This window comes from Anas acuta, chromosome 2, assembly GCF_963932015.1.
Source record: "Anas acuta chromosome 2, bAnaAcu1.1, whole genome shotgun sequence".
Lineage (NCBI taxonomy): Eukaryota > Metazoa > Chordata > Aves > Anseriformes > Anatidae > Anas > Anas acuta.
The window spans coordinates 25,828,736-25,855,202 of record NC_088980.1 but is presented as its reverse complement, the minus strand read 5'-3'; the positions used below and the strand labels follow the sequence as shown (position 1 = coordinate 25,855,202).

General features: G+C 39.6%; 1 protein-coding gene and 1 long non-coding RNA gene across 7 annotated transcripts in view; both read left to right on the top strand.

Moving 5' to 3' along the window:
• Positions 1 to 5,936: 5,936 nt before the first annotated feature.
• Positions 5,937 to 26,467, top strand: part of SGCE (sarcoglycan epsilon) — a 28,265-nt gene continuing 7,734 nt past the window's right edge. The window contains exons 1-7 of one of the 6 annotated variants that reach the window (XM_068673983.1): positions 5,937 to 6,108; positions 12,147 to 12,251; positions 16,271 to 16,393; positions 18,809 to 18,966; positions 21,224 to 21,296; positions 22,613 to 22,811; positions 24,499 to 24,661. In XM_068673983.1, coding sequence (XP_068530084.1) covers positions 5,952 to 6,108; positions 12,147 to 12,251; positions 16,271 to 16,393; positions 18,809 to 18,966; positions 21,224 to 21,296; positions 22,613 to 22,811; positions 24,499 to 24,661 — 978 coding nt within the window. In that variant the 5' untranslated portion in view covers positions 5,937 to 5,951. The remainder of the gene's footprint in view (positions 6,109 to 12,146; positions 12,252 to 16,270; positions 16,394 to 18,808; positions 18,967 to 21,223; positions 21,297 to 22,612; positions 22,812 to 24,498; positions 24,662 to 26,467) is intronic. The other 5 variants (XM_068673979.1, XM_068673980.1, XM_068673978.1 and 2 more) reach the window with 5 other exon arrangements.
• On the top strand, positions 12,258 to 15,974 carry LOC137852344 (uncharacterized). Its single transcript, XR_011093774.1, has 2 exons — positions 12,258 to 13,037; positions 13,420 to 15,974. It is a non-coding gene; the product is annotated as an uncharacterized lncRNA (long non-coding RNA).

Here is a 26,467-nt window from a genome sequence, read left to right as displayed (position 1 = left end):
ATATGTCTTTCTTGCCAAAAGATACAAGCATTCGATATTTGAAGACGTAGGAGTTAAACAACAGAGTCATCTGAGCACAGTCGTGTTTATATGTGGCATTTCTCCTGAAGAGTACACACACCTGGCTCCCTTGGTACTTACTCTCTGGAAACCAAATTTTAACGTTTGCTGCTGTCAGTCCTTATATATCTCACGAAGACACATCTATACCAGACGCAAAACTAGTCTAAGATCCTGGAAATGAACTCCACACTACTCAAAGCTAGTTGAGATATGTTTAGATAAGGCACGCCTTTGGAACTCAATTTAGACAGAATTGCTTTCAACAGCATTGGAACAACAGCTGCATTCCTCTCTTCCAGCCTCCACACTGTCAGTGCTGCAACCCTGATTGCTGTACTCTGTGACACGCTCTTTGTTTGTTTAGTCTTTCTTAACTGCTTCCCTTAAACTGCCACTTTTGATCTGGTTCCATCCACGTAAGGTAACATCTCACGCAAAAACATTGGAGAGCATATGAGAGTTATTTAAAAGAAAATATACAAGTATTTCATTGTTCCTCCAAGCAAGGCTTGTTCTGGAACAGAAAGAAAACTTGTTCTTTGTTCTGTAAAAACCTTGGCCCTTCTTCCAATCATAGCTTTCAAATTTCATGCCTTCAGGCTGCAAACATTCCATTTTTCATCAAACCATTTTCTTAAATGTGCACACAACACTCACATCTGTCACAAGCTTCTTGCTCTGTTCCTCTGAGGCGTTTCTGCAACTCCCACACTCTTGGCAGGAACCGACTTCAGGTACAAAACCAACACACTCCTCTATTCATCATCTAGGATGTATGATTAAATTTCTTTCTTCAAAGTTGTTGCCCTAAGCTCTGGGTGTTGACTCTCCTTATGTGAGGAGCTCTGCCTTGTTCAGTATTGGCCCATGTTTCCACCTCTTTGGGCTGAGAGTTCATAATAAAGCTGGATCTGTATGCTGCATACCCCGGCCAGATCCAAGCCATACGCTAAGATCCAAGGTTTGGCACCTGCATGAGATCCTACTCCACCCCCAATTTGTTCATAGACTCTATCTTGACATAAAAACTGCTTCTCCAGAGAAGCATTGATTTATCGCATCAAACAGAACAAAGGATTTAAGGTCACATACATACACAGTCTCACTTATGTATAACAATGCACATGAAGCCCCTCAAAAGAATGTGCAATGTTCATAAATCAGAAAGATTTTATTGCCAGAGCTGGACATGAAGATCTACTCACTTACGCTTGCCACTGTGCTCACTTAGGGCATTGTTTCACTAATAGTTTCTTCTGAGCTAGCTCTATGCATCTGGGGAGCATATCATCATGCAGATGCATTCCAGGGCCTATGCTCTGCTGGAAAAAAAAAATAAATATTTTTTAAAAAAAGTTAATTCAAAGTATAAATAATCTCGTATTCCCACGAGCAGGACCTCTGAAGTACAGAGGACCCTTGTTAGTTAAATTATCCTTAAAAGGTGCATAGCTTTAGGCAGCCACATGTTAACAGAACTTAGAAGTTCTCATTTTTCAGCAGTTTACTTTGGTAACTGTGTTTCACATATGCTTTTGAAGAGACACCCACCTTCTCAGGTGGGGGAGGTTTGCCTTGATGTGAAATACAAGAAAGGCTGAAACAAGAAATCTTTGTAGGTAACTTAAGACTTGATGAACAATGAAGAATCACTTCAGAATTTTAAACTAATTTAGTCATCACACTAAATAATCTGTTCAGAATTTAAAAGCAATTGAGCCAAATTTAAGAACCGAAGATTTAGGAATAGCAGAGCCCATGGAAAGAACAGGAAAATATTATTGTAGGGACACTTAATGCTGGGCTAAGTAGCCACATAATCTGAGTACTACAGACATTTAAAGAATTTCAGATAATGATTCTGGACTATTTTTCCTCCATGTTACATCAATGTAGGCACTGTATTTATTTATTGTGACATTCTACAAAGCATAGTCCTCCCCTACACAGAGCAAGGAGAGAAAAATTAAACTTATAGTCTGTCTAGATATTTTTATGCTTTCTAGAATATTAATTCTTTGAACCAATATGCTCCCTAAAATCTTTGACCAGAGGAAAAATTACATGACAGAAATCAGAGTCCACAGCTTTTTCTTTTAAACTAAGGTATTCCTTAGCATTCCTAAAGTATGCCATCAGCGAGCACTCAGTCACAGTCATGTTTGAAATGGAAGCCTCTCACAAGTGAAAAGACCATCTCAATGCTGTTCCACACTTGCTGCTGCCCTGTGGTAGAGGGAGAGGTGGAAAAACGTGGGCCATCCATGCCTATAAACAGTGAAGTTCTCCAGTATTGACAGGAACCCATATTTCAGGTGCAGTCGAGTGTTTGTCTGGAAAGTCACAAGAACTATTCAGACACATGAAACTGTAATCTCTGTAATAAAGTCAGAGTCATTGACACACCGGGCTACTGGCTATACACGTGCAGGTTCAGCAAACTCTGAAGTTGCCTGTGGGCTGTTTTAACTTAGAGTGTCTAATTTCTTCCAACTTCTTTTTATTATTATTATTCTCGTTTATCACTTCCATATTTGGATATATGCAACCCTCTTTCTTTGAGCACATGGTATTTTCCAAGACAGATGCCAAATTCTGGTGAAAACTAGTACATCACAGAATTCAGTCTTTTGTGTTCCTCTTAAGCATCTGAAATTCTGCGAAAAAATATAGAATACATAGGCTAAATCAGCTAAAAACAGAGTTCATAAAAGTCTACTTCTGTTCAACTCTGGAAGATAATTTTGAATAACGTACTTTGTTTAAATAAGCACTTGTGGGTTGCATTTCAAATAACATTAAAGCCTAATTTTTTAAGCTTAACATAAAAGCCTAATTTTTGAATTTTTTGTTGTTGTTGTTTTTGCTGCATATAGTTTCTGGTAGCATTACTACATTTAAAATATAGTTAAACACTACATAAGAACTATCTGTTTACTGCAATCACAAATTGCCATAGCAATGTGCCAAACAGCTTCCAGTCAACACTAGAAAAACAGAACTAAGAAAGAAAAGCGAATCCTTGGAATGCAATGAAAGGTGTTATTATAAACTCCCAAGGAATGGCGAACAGGAAAAAGAACTTTAGTTAATCTTTCGTGTTTTACATAATAACTAGTAGTAGTTGTTATCTTTAATTAAAGTTATATATAGATACATTTTTTTCCCCATGACAGTGCCTTAAAAAAAAAAAACAAAAACAAAACCACCACCAGCAACAACAACAACAAAAAAAAACCATACTTTTTTCTCCTTAGGTGGGCTGATCTTCAGAAGCATTAGGCACTTTCAAGGTTTTAGCATCTATAAATATCAAGCTGCAAGCACCCATGCTCTGGAAGAGAAAGAGGCAAAAGGATTAGGCTGCATGAAGTTGACTGCCTGCTGTGTCTGAAGAAGAAAATAAACCTTCAAACCAAACCTGCAGAACACATGTGGATACAGTAATTGTGACTACTGCATCCATTAAAAAAAAAATAGTATTTATATTCTAGAATTAAAAAACAAACAAACAAACACAGTTAAAAAGTACTTTAGGAAGTGTTAGAAACCAGCTTTTCCACTCACCAAAGCACTTTATATGGAGAACATCAATGCAGCCCTTTCCATTCATTCTATAACAGCCTGTCTGTTAGGTTACGGTACAAGGAGAGTACCTTGTACCTTGTACCTTCTGGAAGTAAATACTTCCAGAAAGAGTATTTTTCACCAAGATCAAGTCGTTGGTGGCTGATGTAAACATGTTGTCTTGTCCATACTGTGAATGTGAGTAAGGAGGGAATCCTTAAAAAGTGCCCATCACTATCCAGAGTTTCTCAGGGAAGTCTTGCAGGGCTAGGTGAGTGTTGTACAATTCAAAATGCCAGCCTCAAGATATGACTTAAAAAAAAAAGACCCAGATATGCACCCACACCCCAAGGCTGCAGGGAAGGAAGGAAGCAATGGGCCAAGGCAGGCCCACTCTTCCTCACAGATCAATGGCATATAAATGTTTCTTCTCAGGCAGTGTATCCCACAAACACGTTTTAGGTGAGTGTAGCCTTCTTTCTGTGCAGACATCATTCTGATGAACACTACACTGCTGCTACTGCATTGAAAACCTTTGATGGTGACAGTTTTATAGCATCTATAAGGATAACATCTCAACATGATACAACTTGGAAGGCAAACGGTAATTAATAAGGTGATGACAGTACAGGTGTTTACAAGAATCAGGCCTTTTACTAGCATCAAGATTGTTGTTGGAAAGCCATCAGCTTTCTCTCTCATTAGTTTAAACATTACCATCACAGGAGGAGCTAGCTATGTCAGGTGGTTGTGGCACAGCTGCACCTGTATGGCTTTGTACACTTTCACAAGGAAATGAATCCAAAAATCATACATAGCAGGGGAATGGAAGGAGGCCTACTCAAAAGTATAAAGTGCCATGAAAGAGAAGAATACTGTTAGATAGAGGTAAATGAGTGTAATTTCTGCTCATAAATGTCTGTGTAGTTACGTGAAAAATGTAAATATATTCTGAAAAAAAGTCTCAGTGGAAAAAGAACCAAAAAGCCTTCATCTGGGACAATGAACTGGCTGACTAAAACACCAGAGCATTTTGCATCTTAATGTCGGGTACAACTTCTGTATTGAAAAACCACTCACTACACAAGGTTCCCCTTCATGAGCCAGACAGGGTGAAGTCTTCCACACTCATCTTTTCTTCCCCTGCTTCTAAAGAGCTCAATAGGTTCAATACATTTCAAGAAATCCAGATTTTACTTTTCCCTAACAAACCTCAAAAGCGTATTATTATTTCTGCAAACACATTTGGCTTTCAAGGCTAGAAATACTCAGGAAGTTCGATGAGAAATCAAATTTCTCTATGCACAACAAAGGAAGGAAGGTCATTTCCTTGGATAATAGAAGACTTACTACCTTGTCCTTATTTAAAAGAGCTGCTGTGCTAGCCTGTACAGCGAAATGTTTACAAAGCATTCAATATGTCAAAAAATCTACCCTCCCATTTCTAATTGTCCTAAGACATTGCAAGTTTAAGAGATGAGTTAATCAAACTAAGTAAATAAAACATAAAACCAGGCATGGCTCTAGATGTAGTTCAGTTTGTAGTTCTAGTAGAGGGACTATCTTGTATGTACAATACTGGAAGCTCTAGAGTGTAGCTCTGCAGAAGTAACTGCCCTATTTGCATGGTGATGTCTCTTCTAGGGGTTATGTCTCACATCTGCATCCATCTACCCACAAAATACAGCACCACTAATGCAGAGAAGTGTATTTGACGGTATTTTTCTTTCCCGGAATGGAGCATTTGCTCCCTTTGCGACAGCTTTCCTGTCATCGCTTTGGGGCTGCAGCGCAGACACCAAATGGCAGGCGGCAATCAGCAGCCTGTGTCCAACGAGGCAGCACAGCACAGCCGGGCCTGGGATGGAAGATGGAGTAGAGCCTTTAACAGGAGATGGAGAACAGCCTTTAACGGGGTCACGGCGCTGCGGGACAGCGATGGAAGAAGGGCAGCGAGCCCCAATGCACGCTGCAACCCAGGGCTTGGATCCCTGACCGTCCCCTCCGGGATGACGGCTCAGCGCTGCTTTAAGAAAAAAAAACACATCGCATTTACACGTAAAAAAAAAAGACAATTTTTGAAAAGTGGAGGCTTTGGCTGCCGATGCATTCGCAGCGCAAGACGAGCGGGGCTCTACCACAGCCCGTGCCCACCGCCCGCCTCCCCCTAACATGGCGGCGGCAGCCTGAGGCGGGGGGGGGGGTAGGCAGCGAGCGGCTCCTCCCGGCGCTGCCGCCGCTTCTCCGCCGCGCTGCTCGGGGCCGGCACGGAGCGGAGCGGGGCGGGGAGAGGCGGGCAGGGGCGGGGAGGGAAGGGGAGGATGCTGCGGCTGCCGCGGGGCGAGGCGAGGCGGCGGCGGCGGGCCGGCGGGCGGAGGATGCGGCGGAGGTGGCGGCAGCAGGCGGCGGCGGTGGCGGCGGAGCGGGGAGCCATGCGGTGCTGCGCGGCGGGGCCATGGCCCGCACTGCTGCTCACAGGTCGGTCGCGGCGCCGGGAGCCGCCGGGAGCCTGCCCCGCCTCGGCCCCTTCTTTCTCCCTCGGGAGGCGGCCGAGGGTCGGAGCGGGGCCGCAGCCGCCTCCCGGTGCGGCACTGGGGTGCGGGGAGGGCGGCGCGGCCGCTTCGGGGCTCCCCGGGTGAGGCCGGAGCCGCCGCCTCCCCGGCCGGGCGCTGGGCGCTGGGCGCTGTGCCAGCCCGTCCTTCGTGTGCCGCCCCGGCTAAAGGAGTTGCCAGCTGAATCCTGCCGTGCCGGGGTTTAGGCTGCAGAGAAAGCCTTAATTCCGCTCCCTGATGGGTATAAACCATAGCTATCGGGTCATGCTCGGGTCTCACCCCGCCGGGGTTCTTCAGCCCTGAGGTGCTTCGCCAGCAGCCCAGCCACAAGTGCTGCGGTGAGGCTGTTGGCACCCCAAAAACAGGTTAACAGCGATGTTTCTCTAAATTATTTTGTGGTGTGAGGGCTCAAGGGTATGCCATCTGGAAACTAACGGTCTGTTCAATATCCTCCCGAGTAACACGTAAATATACCTCCAGGACAGGAGGTGTGTGACAGTGCTTGGCACTGGGCACCGACAGCAGAAGTGACATGAGGTGTTGGGTTTATTAAAGGTGCGATTAGTGCCCAAGCATTAAGTTGTTCAATGTAAGGATTAAACTGAATTTGTCAGATGCACGGTACTACGGGATACTGCAAGATACCGCTTTCTCCTAATGTGGAAATCCTTCCTGCCTCCCTCTCCCAAGACTGGCATGGCAGCCAAGGGAAAACTAGGACAGTCCTAGGATAAGCTTTCAGTATCTACGGAGATATTAAATCTAAAAAATGTCAACTAAAATGCGTTTCTGGAGGCTGAGTTGGGAGCTTAATCCACAAGTCCCTCTCAGGCTCCACAGTAAAGGAAGAAGTTTTAATTTTTTTTGTTAACTTCTCCTCTTCAGACCTTTTTAAGCTTGTCTCAAGTTGGATTTCATTAGTTCCAACAGCACAATAAATGGCTTGAGACCAATACAAAAAAGGAAACATGAACAGTATTAAGTTCTTGTGAGTGATATCTGCATAACATCTATTCTTCGTCAGGGTGGAATTTTGTACTATGTCCCTGGTCTGAATTCAGGTATGACACAGGACAGCTCATATAATTTGAATGATATAAACTGCCCCAGGGCTCACTTGAGCTTTTTTTCCCCCTTTAAGCCAACAAACAAACAAACAAAATTATATTCATTATAGCTCTTGAATGCAACTCTTGGGCTGAACCTGTCTATCTTCCAGCTTTCCCAGTGCCTGGCATCTCAGCTATGACCATGTGGGAGAACTTCCAACCTGGATCACTGGTCCTAAGCAAAGCTACAGCCTCCCATAGGCTGTAGTTTATTTTAAAAATAGTTTATTTTAAATTCTGTCCTTAAGGAGACTGTATAGTACTGAAGCATTATTTAGCCAGGCAAAACCAAATGAGCAGCTTATAGAGAAAACAATATGGGAAGAACTGCAAGATCAATGAATAGATTTGAATTCTCTTCTACTAATAGAGATTAGTTTTTCCTGTTTCTGTTGTAACACTTAACTACAGAATAAACTTACCTTATGCTTTTTGTATGTGTTAAAGATCTATGAGATATATACACAGAGGTTTTTTTGAAGGAGGCTGTTTGCTGCCAGAAGTCCAGACTGTTGTTTGCTCTTTTTCCCACCAGCAAAATGTTCTCAAAATTCAGAGATTTTAAGAGACTCAAGAGGTTAAAGAGTGTAAGAGTGATTTCAGAAGTCCTGCATTTGATCCCAGGGAGCTGGTATTGTACTCAAGAGTGGAGGACCTGGCTCTCAAACAGTAGCTGATGATCATCTCCTTTGGTGCTAGAAAAAATGGGACTTGCCACTGTTGTTGCAATGATATTTAAGGTTCAGCTTTTCGAATACAAATGAGATTGTCAATTCTGTTACTGTGAAGCTAAAGTACATGAATAACTGTCATTAAATGGGCATGGTTTCACCACTGAAAAAACAATGCTGTATGACATTGCTGTGTTAGTGAAGATGTAACTCAAGGCTGGTAACTGTTTAATGGTAAAACCTAATGATAATAGCTTTGTTATCTGAATAACTATGAAAAATTTAAATAACGACTGGCTAAAACCAGGCAATTTTCCATGTCCATCAGTTCATGATTGTAGTGAGATATGACATTTCCCTCCCAACTAAGTAGTGGAGACTGGCTAAATGTTGTTACAGTTGCAGCACAACCAGCCAAAATGTCTTTTTAATGTAGATTATTTTTAGTGGTAGCCTAAGCCACTGAGATGGGAAGTTAGAAAGAACTAAGTACTGGTCAGGTGGCAACCTCAGCATCTTGAAACCTGTGGCTTTTCTGAATTTCTTTAATCTTTTGAATCAATTGCAGCCTGAGAAATCAGACCTAAGTAGAGATACTCTAGTTATTTGTATCAAGAGCAGATGGAAATGTAAGAGGAATCCAGGCAATGTTCCTTCCCTGGCTACACCATGGCCTCAGGGCTGAACTGTAGGAATTGTGGCAGTGTTGTTTTCCTTGCGTTTGTGGAAAAACTACTGGGATTTGGTTTCTTTGTCAGGTCTGTGGTAGGAGGGAGAATGGTGTGGCTAAATGTTGCTATTAATAAAGCACGAGGGTTTCGTTCTTCCAGTGTGTCATTTGCAGCATTCCCAAGAATGCAACTGCTGAAGTTTCACAGTGAGACTGACAAAATGCCTCATCTGGTTGCTTGTCATTGTTGATCTCAGAGAAACGCTCGGATGTTACAGTCCGAAATGGATGGAACAGAAACAGGCAGATAGGCACTGTTTGCACGGATGGATAGGCACAGATGAATAATTGTAGAGCTTGGAAACATTTCTGGGTTTGTAGGGGTAGAGGTATGGGAGAGAAGGGCAATGCAGGGTTTTGAGAGGTGGAGCTGTGTGCTGCATTTAATATTCTGCTGTTAAGTATTAATAATTGAAACCTTTACATAAGATCTATGCAAGTAAAATTAACAAAAAAGGGCCCTGTAGGTGGATGTTCTGTCCTGAGCATGTCCAGGTCCCAGGCACAGAGCTGGGAGCTGGTCCTCCTGCACCCCCTGGCAATGTGTAACAAACTGAAGAGCCTGACACCATTAACATTTTTTTTTCATTGTGAGTACGAAGGTGATCACATTCTCTCTAAAATTTATCTTCGGTAAAAATGAGTAGTCTGAACTCCTGCGCTCTTCAGTATAGGGCCTCTTTTGTCATCCTCTAATCATATCCACAGATACTCCCTGAGCTTTCTTCATGTTGTCACTACGCTTCTTGAAGGCTCTTTGTACGTACCAGACACAGCATTTGAACGGTGATCATATCTGTCTCACACACAAAAATAAAATCTCCCTGCTACTCCTTGATGTACTTGTTTACGTAGTAGCTGTTCCAACCAGTGTTCTGCTGAAAGCCTCTGTTCAACCTGTTATCTGCCACATCTCCGTAGTGTCTTTTATCAAAGTTCTGGATCCCTGAACTGCATGCTCTGTAACGTAAGTACGCCATGCCTCCTTTGTTCCTGGGCATGTATTTACATTTTATTCTACTGAAGTACACATCAGTGATCACCTTAAGCTAACCAAACAACTCACTGTGCTGTGTTAGCGGCTTGTCGCTTACATTATTTATTAACCTCCCAGCCTTTGATTTAACCTGCAGGTTTTATCAATATATGGTATATATCCTGGTCATTTTATATATATTAAAATATTCCAGTAGCATAATGCCAATGCTTTGTGAGACATACTAGAACTCTGATGTAACCAATTAACTATCCATCCAGGAGCCCTGATCTATTGTTTGAGACTGCTGTTCCTGTGATGAGAGCTGCTGAATGGGCAGTGTGTTCCTCCATTGTTCCATTTCACACCTTTCATTTAAAATCAAATAGATGGTGACGTATATACTTATATTAAAACACTACACTGTAAAGCGTGGCATCTGAATAACAGATGCATTGGATGCTTTTCCAGCTCCCCTGTGGACTGCAACGAAGGTAGAGGGGTGGACAGGTAACCTCGTTAATCCCCACTTGTGGGCCCAGAGCAAAGGCACTGATCATTTATTTTTCAATATAAAAAATGTATTTTGAAAATGCATCTCTGAACTTTTCTATATATATTCCATTTAAATAGGCTAGATTCATTTTGCATCTGTTTTCTCAAAGTGCTAGGGGACACGCTGTATGTCTACGGGTAATGTCGTCAGTATGCTGTTTTTATCAGGCAAACTCATCAAAAAGCATCAGTTTGAAAGGATGCATTAAACCCTTGTCAATCGTGATAAGTATAATACTCTTCAACATTTAATCCTTCATTAATCCAATCAAATTGCTTTGCCTGGGATTGGTTTCTATCTGAAAAGGTCCTAATTGCCTGGATCATGCATCTGAAATACCACAACAACTTTATTTTACCTTTTTGGACTTATTTGAGCTTTCCTAGTGTTACCAAAAATGTACACTAAAGGTCATGAACAGCACTGTGTGGGGTAACCTATAAATAGACACTATTGTATTAAGAGTTTCAGGGTAGGCGGATCATTTCAGCAGGGAGGAAGCTGTCCTTCGTGCGAGACAGATGGAGAACACTGGATGGCAATAACAGCTTGTTGCTAAACCAGATCTTTGCTGTATATGGAAAATCTAAAGAAAGCTAACAAATGTATAATTGAGAAATGTCATTGTGCTGGTAGGGTAATTTCAGTACACAGTTGTTTTTTTTTTTTTGCTTGTTGTGCTCTTATGCTTTATCCTAAATTAAATTTTAGTTGTTTTGGGTAAATTGTCACTAATAAGTGTTTCAGCCACATGCATAGATCCGTGTTTGTGCATCTTTCCTGTTTAAGCCTGATCTGTTGGGCCTCCCAAATTCTGCGTGGAGAACGTGGTATATATCAGTAGGGCGACAGCTGACCAGTGCAGCCATGCCAGCAGAAGTTTCCACAAATATTTACGTTTCTAGTATAAAGGTTCAGTGCATATTTTTAATGCATGTTTGTCAACAGAGATGTATCCGGGGGAAACTACCACTGCTTGTTTGATTCTGACATTGCTATTTTTCTAAGCAAGTTAAGACGTTAGCCTGATAACATCTTCTAGCTGGAGTTTGACACGAGTTTGTACTCGCAAACTATTTCAAAATAAAACCTATTTATTATGTCTACTCTCCCTTCCTAGCTTCTTACTGCAGTTCGTTCTATCTGGGTTTTCAGTTGGCATATAACCTACAAACAGCTGGTATATCCTGCATCACAGAGGAAAGGAACAAAAAAACAAAAAGCTGGAGGTGAAGAGGGAGCTTTCTCAGGCAGTCCTGCCACTGCTGAAACGGAGGCTGTTGGGCAGCTCAACAGCTGCTTTCAGAGTCTCCTGTGTGCTTTGCTCCTCACCATGTATAAACCTTCTCGTGCCTCCAGCTGTGCTGATGGAACTGTCTCTGGCTGAGTGGGGTGAAGATAACTAATTTGAACCAATTCTTTTCTCAGAACTGGTTATTGGTTCTGCTGCAAGGCAAGGTGTTTGGCACCAGTTGCCAGCATCTTCCTGTAAGCAAAGCCATGCTCTAGGTTATATTACTTCCCCTACTTTGACCACTACATATTACATCAGTGAAAGTAACCTTAGGTTTGTCTTTGCCTGCATATGAGGCTTCACTGGTGCAAATATATTTATCAGAGAATGTGCTTCATCATATATTTCTTACCAATGTCATGATGTCAGCAACAGCAGCTGCAGGTGCTTAAGCATTTAGTGCAAACTTGGCTTATTTGGGCAATGAATGTCAAAAAGGTTACTACCAGGAAGAGTAATATATACTTATGTATTCATATCAAACAGCATCGTTTTCTTAACCTGAGATTCCTGAGCTCTGACTAAATAAAAAACCTGGTTTAGAAGGTATCTGATTCCATCTGATAGTTGATTTGTGGGAGTCTGTTGATCTGACTAATTTATTTTGCATTTGTTTTATTCTGAAAAGCTTTTTTGTTAAGCTCTGCTGATGGCAATAATGGAACAGTTAACTGGAAGACTAAGCAAGCCAACAGCTATGTTATCAGCAGAATAAAGGCTGTTGAGAAGAATGGTGAGTTTAGGTCATCAATTTAAACCCCGTGTTGGTTCAGTCAAATCTGCTTTTAATATTACTCCTGCTTTTTCAGTCATGTCCTTGTTTTAGGCATAAGGTGCTATTTTAAGGTAAGTAATTTGGAAAATCTTGCATTTCTTCAACCTTTTAAACATTTGCAGACGTGTGTGTCTTTGCTAGTTCTCCCCAACTTTTCCTGTTGCAGTTCCAGCTTTGCTTGAAATAATGGCTGTGTTTGTACCTAATATTGCATATTTTCTTACTGCTGCTGGTTGCTTGGAAACACCTCTGCAGTTTGCTTAATACAATAACTTATCTGAAACAATTAAACAAAATCCCTAGATTAAAAAATATTAAAAAATATATTTTAGAGTGCACCTAGAATATTGTAGCTATTCTACACGAGCTGAGAAAAGCCTGTTGGTTTTGCATTGACTGCCCACCCAGGTAGGCCATCTGCATTGGCCCCCAAACCAAATTATTTCTGGGATTGTCTCCTCTGCTAAAAATCGGTGGAGAAAGAACCTCTGGGCTGGAGGCTGATACAATCTGAGCTTAATTCCTGGCTATGCCCATGCACAAAAAGGACAACTGGGGTAATTTCTTTACATGGCTCAAAGAATGATGCATGTTTTCCAACATTCAGTTCCCAATGTATCTACTATTTCTTTTTTTCCCCCAATCTCTAGAATTTCTATCCTTTCTGTGCAGATAGATCTTGGGATCTTGGAAAGCCCTCCAAGGGACCTGGAAACGAGAAAGATAAACAACAATGCTGTTGAGGTAGCTGCTATTGTTTTTGTTGTTTGTTTTTTTTTGGGAACTGTTGTTATCCCATGTAGTGAAAAATTTTAATTTCTCATGGGTAGATTTACAGAAGCCTTTCAGAGTCCTTGGAATTTTATCTGCCATGGGGAATTTGCCCACCCAGTACATATGTGACAGTTTGCAGAATTAGATTAGTCTTTAGAAGTTGGTGAGTTCAGCTTCAGCCTTAGATCACCTAAGATGATTACACGTTCATCTCCAGTCTGGCAATCTTATGAAAATAATTGTGAGTTTTAATAGCTTCTGAAGAAAATAGCGTTTCACTTGTTTCATTACTGAAAAGCATTGAATACTGCAGAGGACTGTAGACTTCAACATTTTCCTTTTGATTTTGAAGGAACTTCGTTGGGAAAAAAGAAGAGAGCTTATCTAATACGGGGGGTAAAGACTTTCCAGTTCTTACCCTATGGACTCCTGTCATTACAATGTCATTATAAGATAAAATAAGGATGCTTTCCTTTTATTTTTCTTCCTTCTGAGAGGCATTTTTAGATTTTATGCAAATGTAGGACATCAATCTTGGTGAAATCCTTATGCATATGTTTACCTTAGCAAGAGAGAGTGTCTCATTACTAAGTATCTAGGTGCAGGTAGTTAGTGGTAGCAATAGATTTCCTCTAACAGACAAAAGAAATATACAGGTTACATGGGGTTTTCTGTTACTATGTAGTAACAGTTGATCTTATTATCTTTCTTACTTTCTAAAACTATTATTTGAGGAGAAAATATACATTACTTTTTCACTGTTCTTCCTGTTTGACCTTTATTGTAGAGTCAAAGAATCAGAAATGGAAAAATAGATTTTTGGGGTATATTTGACATTTTCATCCAGTCACCATATTTTTCTCAGCTTTTCTGCTCTGTGAAGAGACCTATTAATGTTACAAATACTTTTTCAGCTTTTCTTGAAATTATTTTACAGGAAATTAAAGTTTTCTCGATCTGTTTACAACTTACTCACAGAAGGGAGTGAACAAGTTTTTTGGGGTCACTAAAATGTTAATTTTAATTTTGCAAATCAAATAGCTGTGTTACTGCACAAACATTACAATAATTGGTTTATTAATCACAACAATTGTAATACATTATTAAAAAATAAACTATATTAAAATTCCACGGCCCATTTTAATTTTCTCTTTAAGATAAAGTTGTTGTGGAGACATTGCTCCCTACTGTGTCAAAAGGAACTTCTAAAACTGAAAAAAAAATACCGACTCCAATAAGCAGATCATTACACAGATAACCAAGGGACCATGATTACGGCTGACACTTTTCCAGCAAGATTCATGTAAATTCACAGGAAATTGGTTCGTACCTCAAGCGAGGCACCGAACGCTTTCTCGATTGGTAAAAAGATCCTGTCATCGATCCTTCGAAAAGTATTACTTATTTATGACCTCTCACTGAGGCGGTCAGTGCAGTTCAGTGGAAAGGTTCCTGCTGTGGAATTTGATCAATATTGTATTAAGAGGATGGGGCTGTTCAATTTGGATCCGGCTCAGAGACTGGAAGGTCTGCGTTACAGATGTCTGCATCTCCTCTCGGCTGTAGTCAGCGGAGATCCAGTGAGAGGAGGCAGGAATGTAGGACATGATTCATCTCATTTTACAGGCGAAATCAAATTAATCAACCCCTAGAAGTGTCTGTTTCTCTCCACTGACTATAAAAGGAGCCCGGCTGACTCAGTGGTGGATGTTGTTTCTGTAGGCATCTAAAATTAGGTGAGATGGATTCCACATGGAGTACGTGGTACGAGGGGTGCCATGTCGGTGATTAATGCCTAATTAGCAGGGCTTCTTTTAAGGAACTCTCAAATACAAAGGTTGGTGTAATGACAAATCTGAAGAAACATTTTAGTAGAAAATTTAGTTTGATACACATTGCAGATATTTCTTGTTTATTGATCTAAATGTTGAAATTAGCCCCTTCATCTACCAGAAGCTATGCCTTTGTTCCTATGAGTTTATTACAATGACTCCAAAGTCTCTTGTAGGACCACTCTTCCATAGGACTTCCCCATGCTGTATGGCCTAGAGTCTTTGTTTGTAGACGTGGTTTTGTGTAAGGTCTGTTTCAGTTAGCATGCAAGGCAGGTAGCCGTGTATCACTATCCAGGGCTTATCTTTACCACTTGTGTTATCCTAATTTAATGCACAAAATTTATCATCAGTGATTGATTCTTGGACATCAGTGACTTGAAAAAAATTGAATAATAGCATGGAATAATGATATGACCTACAGTCAGTCCCGTTAAGACCCCGCAACATACCTCTATTAGATCAGTGTTTTCCATTTATGCTTAAAATTTGAAACTTGTCAGTCAAGTGGGTTCTTATTCATTTCACGTCATAATGATTTTTGTACTCGAATTCATTAGAATGCATTTATAATACTGTATCAAAGGTGTTATACCGAAATAAGAGGTACTTTTATGAACTAACTGTTTTTTAATGACATATTGTTCTAGAGTAAGTTTCCTTTAGGTTTTTAATTTCAGTCCTGTAAAATGTGATTTTTGTTTGTTTGTTTGGAGTCACTGTCATCAGACTGGCCTATAATTACCCACGTCCTTCAGTTTCGATACATGCACATCTTCAGTGAACACATTTTTAGATGTAGATTATCTGGCCCTACTGGTCTAAGAAAATCTATCTTTAAGAACTTATAAATCCTTAGCTAAAGTGAATTGCTTTGCCCTTTTCTGCCCTGGAACTGAAAAATCTACTATTTTGTTTAGAGAAGAATCACTACTTTTTATTGCTAAGATCCCACAGTATTTCTCATGTTCTTTATTTTATTGTTAAATATATAAAAAAAAAAATGATTGTATTGCTTATTTCATGTATTTTTATGTATGTAATATTGCAAATAAAACAACTATAAAAATTGCAATAGACTCCCTCATTTTTTTATTGTAATAAAAGCAAATAGGTTGTACTACTTGAATTCTAACACAGCCCGTTTTGTTTATTGCAATATTGGAAGGGATCCTGTGGGGGAAAGAGAGGGTTTGCCCTTTATTCTGTTCTTAAATCTATGCAACCTTTTAAAAACTTATTAACAGGTATCTAATATGTGTTGCTTTCCTCTTCCCGGTTGCGCACACTGCTGTTGAAATGCATGCTGTGTTACCTAGAGCATGTCTCACTTGTGCTTTTCTCTCTTTTATCTTTCCTTCTGCTTTCCAGTGTACACGATTCTGTCTAAGGTGCACTCTGATCGGAATGTATACCCTTCTGCTGGAGTTCTTTTTGTTCATGTTTTGGAGAGAGAGTACTTTAAGGGGGAGTTTCCTCCTTACCCAAAGCCTGGTATGGGATGCTAAGATCTTCCATGTTATGTAAAAAATCTGAAAAAAATTAATATATATATATATTTAATGTACCTTGCATTGAATCATCTAACATACAAAGGATAGTTTTTAGTTTATCTTGAAATATCTTCAAATGTTTTGTTTTGTGATCATCATTTGTGAAAAGATGCATGTAACTGTGCTCTAAAAATGTAGTTAATTTGAGAAGGCACAATAGCACACTGTTTATCTGAGTTTAAGAAGTATGCTTTTTTTTTTTTCCTTTAAATATGAAATGATGGAAGTGCAATAATTATGTTTGTTGAAAAAGGGCATTTATTTGATCAGTCTTACAGAAATAGTAGGTGTCAGGCTTGATGGAGGAGCATTTTGCAGGGATACAGCAAACTTGAGACAAAAGAAAAGATTAAAATAAGTACGAGACTATGTAATGATATTTTCTTTCACTGGAAAAAAAAAGCTCCTTTGGATTCAGCCTTAGTTCTATATTTAGTGACAGTTTGATGTTATTAAGCTGTTTGTTTTTAGAGACAGAGCTGTTATTTCCTAGGCGTGGTGGTTTGATGTACACCTGAGTTAAAGCCAAAGGATCCGTCATTGGCAGGCGAGAATAAACAAGATGGGGGGGGGAGAGGAGAAAGAAGGAACATCCTGTCCCACAGCACTGAAAAGGAATAATAAATACATAAATCTGTCTTTTAATGTATAATATAAATAAATGTATGCTCTTTTCCTATAAAATATGGAAAAAGTAGTGCAGGTATTGTGCATACATAATCAAAACCTACTGTTTCATTAATAAGCTTTCGAATCAATTTGAGAGTACAGCTTCCAAAACTCTCTTCAAAGACAAAATAAGTTCCTGTTAAGTTTTGTCATGGATGCAACCAGCTTATTTATTTATTTCCTCCTGATGAAGTGGGTGTTTTTACTCACCCTTGTGCCTGGATCTCTGTTTCCTGTAACAGTGACTGGTAGAGCTACTACCAGGGCTACAGTGAAGTTTGCCTCTGGCCCTGTTTTTCCACATCTTAGGCACACAGACCTGGACATTGTGTTAGTTATGGGTCATCTTTCACATGCCCACGGTCCCAGCCTGTTTCCAGTGCGGCATCAATCTGATTTCAGATAGTGCTGAAATCTCTGTACTGGTAGATGTATGTGATCCTACCCGAAACTGACTGGAAGACCAAAGCCTACCATGCATGACCTACCTTGAAGAAAGGCAAACCAGAACGTATCACGGGTGCTTTTCAGAAAGCATTTGCGATGCTGGGCATTTTATTACCAGTGCAGTAATAGATGACTGCAATGTCCCAGGGGAGCTGTGAGGAAAGTCACGTTACGCCTCGGTGCTCGGTTAGTGAGGCCCTTCCTTCAGTTCTGGCCCCTTTAGCCACAGCCAGGCGTGTAAATGCTCACCTGAAGACTAGTTAGCATTTGGCAACAGCTCTCAGTCTCATTTTTCAGGTGTACCTCTCAGGAGATGACAGCCTTCCTTTCTTCACTGAGCTCAGTTTCTTCCCTCTGTCACACCTCCGTTTGTCACTTGTCCTACAGCTGCTGCTGGTGCCATCTCAGAGCTGAGTTTGAGGAGCACTGTGCAGAGCTGTGTGCACGGGTGTAGAACTGATCTGCTCGAGCTCTGTGCCTCGGTTGTAAGGTGCCCCCCCCCAGCAGGGGGGATCTGCTGAGGCGTGTCTGCAAAAGCTAAAATAAACAAAAGTCAAAACCAGCCATGTGAGAGAGCATCCGTAGGAGCCACAAGAACTGCTGCTGTTGTTTGCTTTCAGAGATTGCATCTGGACCACTGTACATAGCCATCCATGGATCCATTTTGCAGGCATATTTGGTCCTCTTTCCGAATTAATTTATTCTTTGGAAAAAAAAAAAAATTACTGCCAGGTTGTTTGTGCTGAAGATCTGTGTGTCTTGATACTGATAGAAGCTTTCAAGCATCAGTAGTTACACAGCCACTGTTTACAGTAAGCCCTCCCAGGCACATTGGGTCTTTGGAATAATTATTTTTTTTAAAAAAAGGGAAAAAAAATAACTAAAAGATACCTTTGGGGGCATTAAAATTTGTGCTTTCATCAGTAGGGAGATTAGATGATTCAATCCTAGGTGAAACTGAGTTCTAAAAATCAGACCCACTGGAAAATGAGGCTAGGGGTACAAGTGCATTCATCTCTGCATCGTGGTTATGTTTTTCAGATAAGAATGTCTTAATGCTTACAAGTGAATTCACGTTTCTAATATATTAAAGATAAGCATTTATTATTATTTTTTTTCTCCATGGAAGTGTTTAGAAGACATAACTGGAAATCAGAATATTTTTTTTCTAAAGCAAACATCAAAGTCCAAGCATATTGCATGTTCTTGTGAATGTTCTGATGCTACTTTTCCCATCTAGGTGAAATAAGCAATGATCCTATCACATTTAATACCAACTTAATGGGTTACCCTGACAGACCTGGATGGCTGCGCTACATACAGAGGACACCCTACAGCGATGGGGTGCTGTACGGTTCACCAACTGTAGAGAACGTGGGCAAACCAACCGTCATCGAGGTACTTGCTTGCAAAAATGCCCCCCAAATTATTCTGGTTTGGAGTATATGTTCAGAATTGTCAGCAGGCATTGACTCCCACTCCTCTTTTTGAAAAGTTAATTACAATGGAGAAGGAGGATTGTAAGGCAGGGAAGTCACTTGTGACATGAACATTTTCCCTACTACATCTTCATAATACTTCAGTTCTGAGCTTTGTAACGTTTTACCCTGAGTTTGGGGCCAGACTTTTCCTGTCTGTAAAATACAGCATTCGAACAATAAACAGGTTAACTTTTTTTCCTTTTAAATTGCATTATTTTTCATCAAGTATTATCTGGTTCATTATCCATGTTTATCGACAAATTTTATTTTATTTGGCAGTTTCATCAATTTAATTCTATTCTTGTAATTGTAGCCATGACAGACCCACTACTTTATTTTTCACAACTAACTACCCAAATGTTTAAAAACATCAATTATTCACTGAGCAGCAATTGAAACAAGGGAGAAAGGACTATTTGCTGTCAGGTATATCATAGCAGAATGAATAAGACACTGCATAGCTCACAGTGCTAAGGAAGATCCACTAATTAACTTGCTCCAGCCATTGTGCTTCTTCAGCGATGCATTTGTCTTAAACCCCTGATGAGGTTTCTCTTTAAATTGTATTTGATACAGTTGTTCTTCCTTGAGGATGACGACTCTAAATGTTAAGTTATGCTGTAGATAATTCCAGCCGTGCTTGATTCATTTTTGATTTCAGCACGACTAATCACATCGATACAGTTAATTGTGTGCAGAAGTACTTGCAGACTCCATTTAGCTCCATTTGCTCTACTTTAACCATTACTTAAAATTACATTTTTCTATAGGGCGTGTGCTTTTACTCCCTAGCGTTTATATCAAGAATTAACACCGTAAGCATGAGCTCAAGCCTCTGTTTGAACTAAATCTTGCCTAGTGTATGAGTTACTGTGTCGTGGACCTGTGCTCGCGTGTGACTTTTGCATTAATTCCACACGACAAGGTGAAGGCAGGTTGCATTTTTTCCGCTTCTAGTGCCATATGAGAGGAGCGGTTGTGTGTTCTTAGTCTGAATCTTCACTTTCACCACATCCTGATACCTGAGGCGATGCCATGTGTAGATAAATTAGTTCAAGGAGACCTTGTGATTAGAAGGACCTAACAACCCAAGCATTGCAGCAAATACAAGACAGCTTGTATTCGAATGAATACTCAGTACAGAGGCAATTTCTACCATTGTTGCTTTTACTAGCCACGGGTGTACAGTCCAGACCAACAACAGTCTGACGTACAGGCTCAAAATGGGTACTTCCATGTCCCTACATAGATCTCGTACCACCAGAGTTAGGTTTTCTAACTATTAATGGTCAAACTACTGTTGAAACAACTCTGAAAAATTAACAAAACTGAGGAACTGAAAAAATCTAAGGAATTTTCTTGTACTTTTATCATGAAATTGATAAATTACATGAGATTTAATTTTGTTGGGCAACCTTTTCCCACTGCTTAAGTCCTGCAGTAGATGTACTTCTGTTTCTTTGGTAATCCATCTCACAAAGACTGTGTGGCTCTACTTGCTGAGGAGCAGCACAGTCCTGTCGGCTGCAGTCATGCTCTGCCTCTCCTCTCTCCCTGAAATGAACTGAAGTGTGAACTCAGGGAGGAAGCCTTGTTTTATTTGCTTCATGAAAGATTTATCACCATCCAGGAAATAAAAAGTAGAGAAAATATGACTTAAATCCAGCCTCATCCTGTAATTCTTGTGAGTGAGCACATAATCACAGTTCCATTTCTGAGCAGCATCATGCAGCAACTACCAAGGACTGTATTTGACACCTGTGAGTGTTTCAGGCATCCCGAACATATAAGATTGGTATCCTTGCATCATTTGATCAGTGGTTTATAAGTTTAATAAGAGGCATGAAAGTTGCATCTACCTACTGGTTTTCAGCTCCCCTCCACTTACAGATTCCAGGATTTTTTAAAAACTACTTGTGTTAGAGCAATGCTCACGAATCCATTCATGAAGTAAAACTTCATTGGGGCTAGAACTAAAACTAAATCCCAGTCCCAAAACCTGCAATTGCTGGGTTCCCAATAATTCATTTAAATGTCTCTAGCTAGTTGAGTTCCCTGGGGAGCTAACAATGAATACAGGTCTCAACGGGAGTGGGGCTTCCAGAGGGTTGGGGGTAGGATGGGAAATGCCACCCCCACATTTTTGCTTATGGCTGTTTCTTTTTTTACTCCAGATCACTGCATATAACAGGCGTACCTTTGAGACAGCAAGACGTAACTTGATCATTAATATAATGTCAGCAGAAGGTATGTGCAGAACACAGCTTGTTAAGTTTTGAACTGAATAAACAAAATAAATCTTTTGAGATCCCATTCTTATATGATAAAAAGTACTGTAAAATAGTTGTCAGGTCTTCAAGCCAAATGTAGGGGCATAAAGGGAAAGTAAGGGAGTTTTTCCTCTTTTGTTTCAGTTTGTTATTTTTGTCTGAATTATTTATGTCAGGTAAGACTATGATCCCTTATTCATAAAAAAAAAAGTCTATGCTTTCGAAGTAATTTGAAATTTATGTCTTTTCAAATGGAGCTTGCACAAAGGATTTCACAGTACATGTATTTCTGTATGCTGTTCGTTTGCTTAGTTTTCCTTATGCAAAGAACAGCGCTAGGTACATATTTTAAAAGGGCCCTCAGCATCAATGTAGAAGGACAAAGAATTCAGCAATAACACATTACTGTTTAATGAATATAAGAGTTGATTTTTTTTTAAAGCAGTGGGTAGAAAAAATTGCTAAAATTTCAACACTGGGCCTAATTGCCTGGTGGCATAAGTGCCCCTGCTTTGCTGAAATTAATTGAGCTTCTGAAATACATCCTCAGCCATAGCAGAGCTAGTATTCCAAAATGGTATCAGAAAGCACCAATATGCATTTTAATGACATTTGAATGATAAAAGTAAATGACAATGTTAAAATGATAAAAATAAATGATAATGATAAAATATTTTGTGGTTTATGAAAAAATGAATTACATAACCTAAAACAATTCAAGACAGCAAAGATTCAGCTTGCCTTCTGTATCAATCGTTTGTAAGGTCTATTTCTTTTGACATCTAAGAACAGTTTCTGTCAAATTATTCAAACACCATATTTCTTATATTACTGTAAAGCTTGAGTAGCAGAGGTGTAGTGCTACTAGGGATTTTATTTATTTCAGCCATTAGAGACTTTCTACAAGCATCACGCTAGTAACACACATCCTGCAGTTAAATAAATATATTCTAATTTTCTGGTAGCAAGGTAGCAGCTTTGACACTAATGTTAGCATGAATCTACTTTTGTCTTTAATGAAGATTTAGGAGCTGAGAATCTTTTCCTTCATTCCTCTTCCCCATATCATAGTAACTTCATAAATTGCCAATGATTTTCAGCTTACGTAATAACTGATGGTACTAATCTTTAATTAAACAATAATCATGTTAGGCTCAAAGTGGGCTATTTCAAATACAAGATTTTTGTAAATATTTATCAACCTTAAAGTGGCATTGCACTAATCATTGCTTTATAATATTTGTTTTGAAGTCATTGTTTAAGGCAAAACTCTCTCTTCTTTGTTACGACTAGATTTTCCTTTACCATATCAAGCGGAGTTCTTCATAAGGAATATGAATGTGGAAGAAATGTTAGCAAGTGAAGTTCTGGGAGACTTTCTTGGAGCAGTGAAAAATGTATGGCAGCCAGAACGCTTGAATGCTATAAACATTACTTCTGCGCTGGACAGGGGAGGGAGAGTGCCACTTCCTATTAATGACATGAAGGAAGGGTAAGCACATGTGTCAGTCTGTTATTTCTACTTTACTCTTCTTTTCTTACAGAAAGGCTTAATATTTTCACAGGCTCTCTAGAAACTTTGCAATTATTGTTCTATATTTTGGAAATCCCAATTGGTGTTAGATATGAAACGTTTACTGATATTCCAAACATCCATTGTAGCATGGATTTTTTGTGTTTTATGCAAGTGACAGTTTTCTATACACTGATCTTACAGTTCAACAAATACTAATAAATTCCATTAGTTACAAAATAGTTAGTAGTAAATACACTTATTTTGTCATTCTAGTCTTAATATTGAGAAGTGGTTTGGTATACTTTTGAGTTTTGCAAATTAGGAACTGTTAAATACTCAAAAATTTAAAAGAGGGTGTTGTAGAGTGCAAGTTGCAAAGACACTCAGATTTCTATGAGCATTTAGTGTTTAGCAGTGTCATTTGTAGCTGTAGTCTTAGTGAAATCCCTAGTTATGCGCTTCGAGAGCATTGTGGACAGATCAAAGTTTTAAGCTTGAGCTGTCTGGGGAGTTTAGATTACTGACTGTGAACTGCAGAAATCCATTATTTCCAGATGTGATTCATAACCATACACTCTGTTCTGCAATATGATGTTCCATTTATAAACTGATAAGGATCCAGGCTCTTCAGGTATACCGGCTGTGGTAGTGCTTTTCCCTGGCAAAATTAAAGGTGTCTAGTGATTTTATCTTATTTCATTTTTTACCTCTTTTAGATGTTTTGGGTCAAATAAATGTCTAAAGAAGGGCTAGGGTGTCTAAATCCAAGCTGTGTGCAAACAAGATTGTTGTTACAGAGTCCTTGTTTTGCATCTGGAGTTTCTGAACACATCTGAAGGAGGGTGGCTTACACACTCTGTACTTGCTAGAGCAGTAGGAGGGCCGCTTACTGCAAGTGGCTACATTTCAAACATTCAGTTAGATAATGCCTTAAAGAAAAACAGCAATCAGTATGTAATTTCTATGCCAGGATCCACTGATACATTATTATCTAGTGCAGCAGACCATATTTTCCAGCAGAATTCTACATATTTAAATATGAAAATGAATAATATGGTCAGTGGAGCTGCTGTTATTTTATGCACTGTAATGCTAAATGAAGTACTGTGTTTACACGCTGCTTTCATTATTCCCCAGATCGGTTGTGTTGAATCTTTCAGAAGAAACTGGGGGCTTTGTCACTTTCCTATTAGTTTATAAATATAAGTCCTAATTAATTTATTTGAAAACATGGGAAGAAATTATTTAAAAATAGTATGCTGAGCTGGACTGAAGATTTCCAAAAGATAAATTAAACTTTTTAATACAGTTTTCAAAAGTAGTATTGATTTATTTACATGAGGAACCTACACTCGGAAGTCTAGGACTTCCAAGATAAGAAGTCTGGGACTTGACAACTCTAACGGTAAGCAAGCATTTGCATTATACTGCAAACCAAAGTAAGTTGTAATATGTAGCTAAAAAATCTGTTTGGTTTCAGTCTGCTATTCCTATGCTTAGATAAAGCATACTATAAAGAAGAAATTAAAAAAAGAAAATATTTTAGTCTTTAAAATGTCTGACTGTTACTGTGAACAAGAATAGTCTTTGGAAGAGCATGTCATTGTCCTTTGGGTATTTGTGAGAGGTATCCTGACAGCCTGTCACTCATCTCTTTCTGCAGCGTGTACGTTATGGTTGGTGCAGATGTTCCCTTCTCCTCATGCTTACGGGAAGTGGAAAACCCACAAAATCAGCTGAGATGCAGTCAAGAAATGGAGCCCTTAATAACATGTGATAAAAAGTTCCGTACTCAATTCCATATTGATTGGTGTAAAATCTCTCTGGTGAGTTATGTTATTGTTGCATAAAAATGATGTTTGTTGAAGTTCAGTATTTCATTCTAGTCATTATTTAGGTAAGAGTTTTGCCAGCCTGGCCAGACAACTGTGCCGAATTCCACTTCATTGTGACCAGTTGACATTGTTCTCCATTTAGCAGCCACTCTTAAGATTGTGAAAGGATTTTGCTCTGTGGACTGAACTCAGAATACAGCAACAGTGAAACCACGATATTAATTTTTGCTAACTGTGATTAATATAAATGGCAAAAGACCTATAGGGCTTACAGAGCTAAAAGTAAAGATAACTGTTTAGGTAGATGTAGTTTGTTAATTGAATGCTCTAATACTGCTAGTTACACACTTGCTTTCCTAAAATGTGTATATAGATTTGTTTTCTCAAATATCGAGTCTACAGCACTGAGTAGTTTATTTTTGGAAATACTTTTTAACAGCATAGAAATACTATTTGTATAAAACATATTTAGGGTCAAAAAGGAAACAAAATAGTGTTGGCTAATGAAATCAAAATAGGTATGCTCAGGAAATGTGACCTAGATTAAATTCTTCATGGGCCTAGTGGAAAACTGGCTGGATAGCCACAGTCATATCAGGATTACAATAATTCCCTGCCATTATTCATTAATATGGATGATGGAATGTGCTTATTAAATTAGGTTTGCAGGCCCCGTAAAGCTGAAAGGAACTGCATGTGCATAGATGGACAGGACACAATTCAGAGAGATCTTGAGAAACTGGAGAAATAGCCTGAGCAAACAGGATGAATTTCAAAAGGAGAAGCAGAGGAATAGTGCGGTAATGCAAGAATAACCAACTGTACAGATGCAGAACAAATAGCAACTGCTTAGGACTGCTCCAGAAAAAAGGTCTGCCAGTAGCAGTGGCTCATAAACTAATCATGAAGCAGCATTGTCGTGCTGTTTTGAGAAAGGCAGAGGTCACCCTGGGATGTGTAAAAGGAACAGACTCCCTAAGAGAAGCATAATTTTCTACAGCAGTCAATTTCACAACCTTCCTGAACTTGGCACTTGGCACTTGTTTTGGCAGCGTGCCACCGTAACTGAATTTAAACAGGCTTAGGGGTGTTTGCTGCTGCCAACAGCACTGTTCCTGGATGCTGCATCAAAGAGAAAATGGAGCCAAGCTTCCCTCTATCTAATCGTAGTCAGCTTTTCACAAGGCAAAACAAGGGGTAGGAAGTCCCCTGAGATCTGTGTACTGGGAGAGAGTTCAGCTCCATTTGCCATAACTGCAACCTAAACCAGTGACTGAAAATACAGCCATCATAGCTTCCTCTATTCCTCTCACGTTATCAAGTGACATTGGCAGGTAACACACGCATCAAAGAGTGGATTTCAGTTTGTGGGTCCCAAATTCTGAAAAGACGGGCAACTTAGTACATTCCTCCTCTTAACGCTGCTGTCTGACAGCTTGTTCTCATTCCCTGGGTGGGCTCCTGCCCCCATCAGTAGGTACACAGATCTTTTTTGTGCATCAGCTTAGGGCTTGAGGTTCCACTAAGCAACCAGGTGGACCTGGAATACCTCATGTAAAACATATTACAGCATTTAATAAGTAGAGAATACGTAAATTGTTTTTTGTCCAACAGTCTTGCAGTTAGAAAATACAAATGGATACACTTGAAACCCAAGCGAGCGTTCTTTCTAGCATTCCATGAAAACCTTTTCATCCATTGCCCAAGTTTTAATGCACTTGTTTGTGAATTAAATTGCAAATTGTAAAGACATGACCAAAAGTCAAGTGTGTAGGCAAATTCAGTGTATTTTCAAAT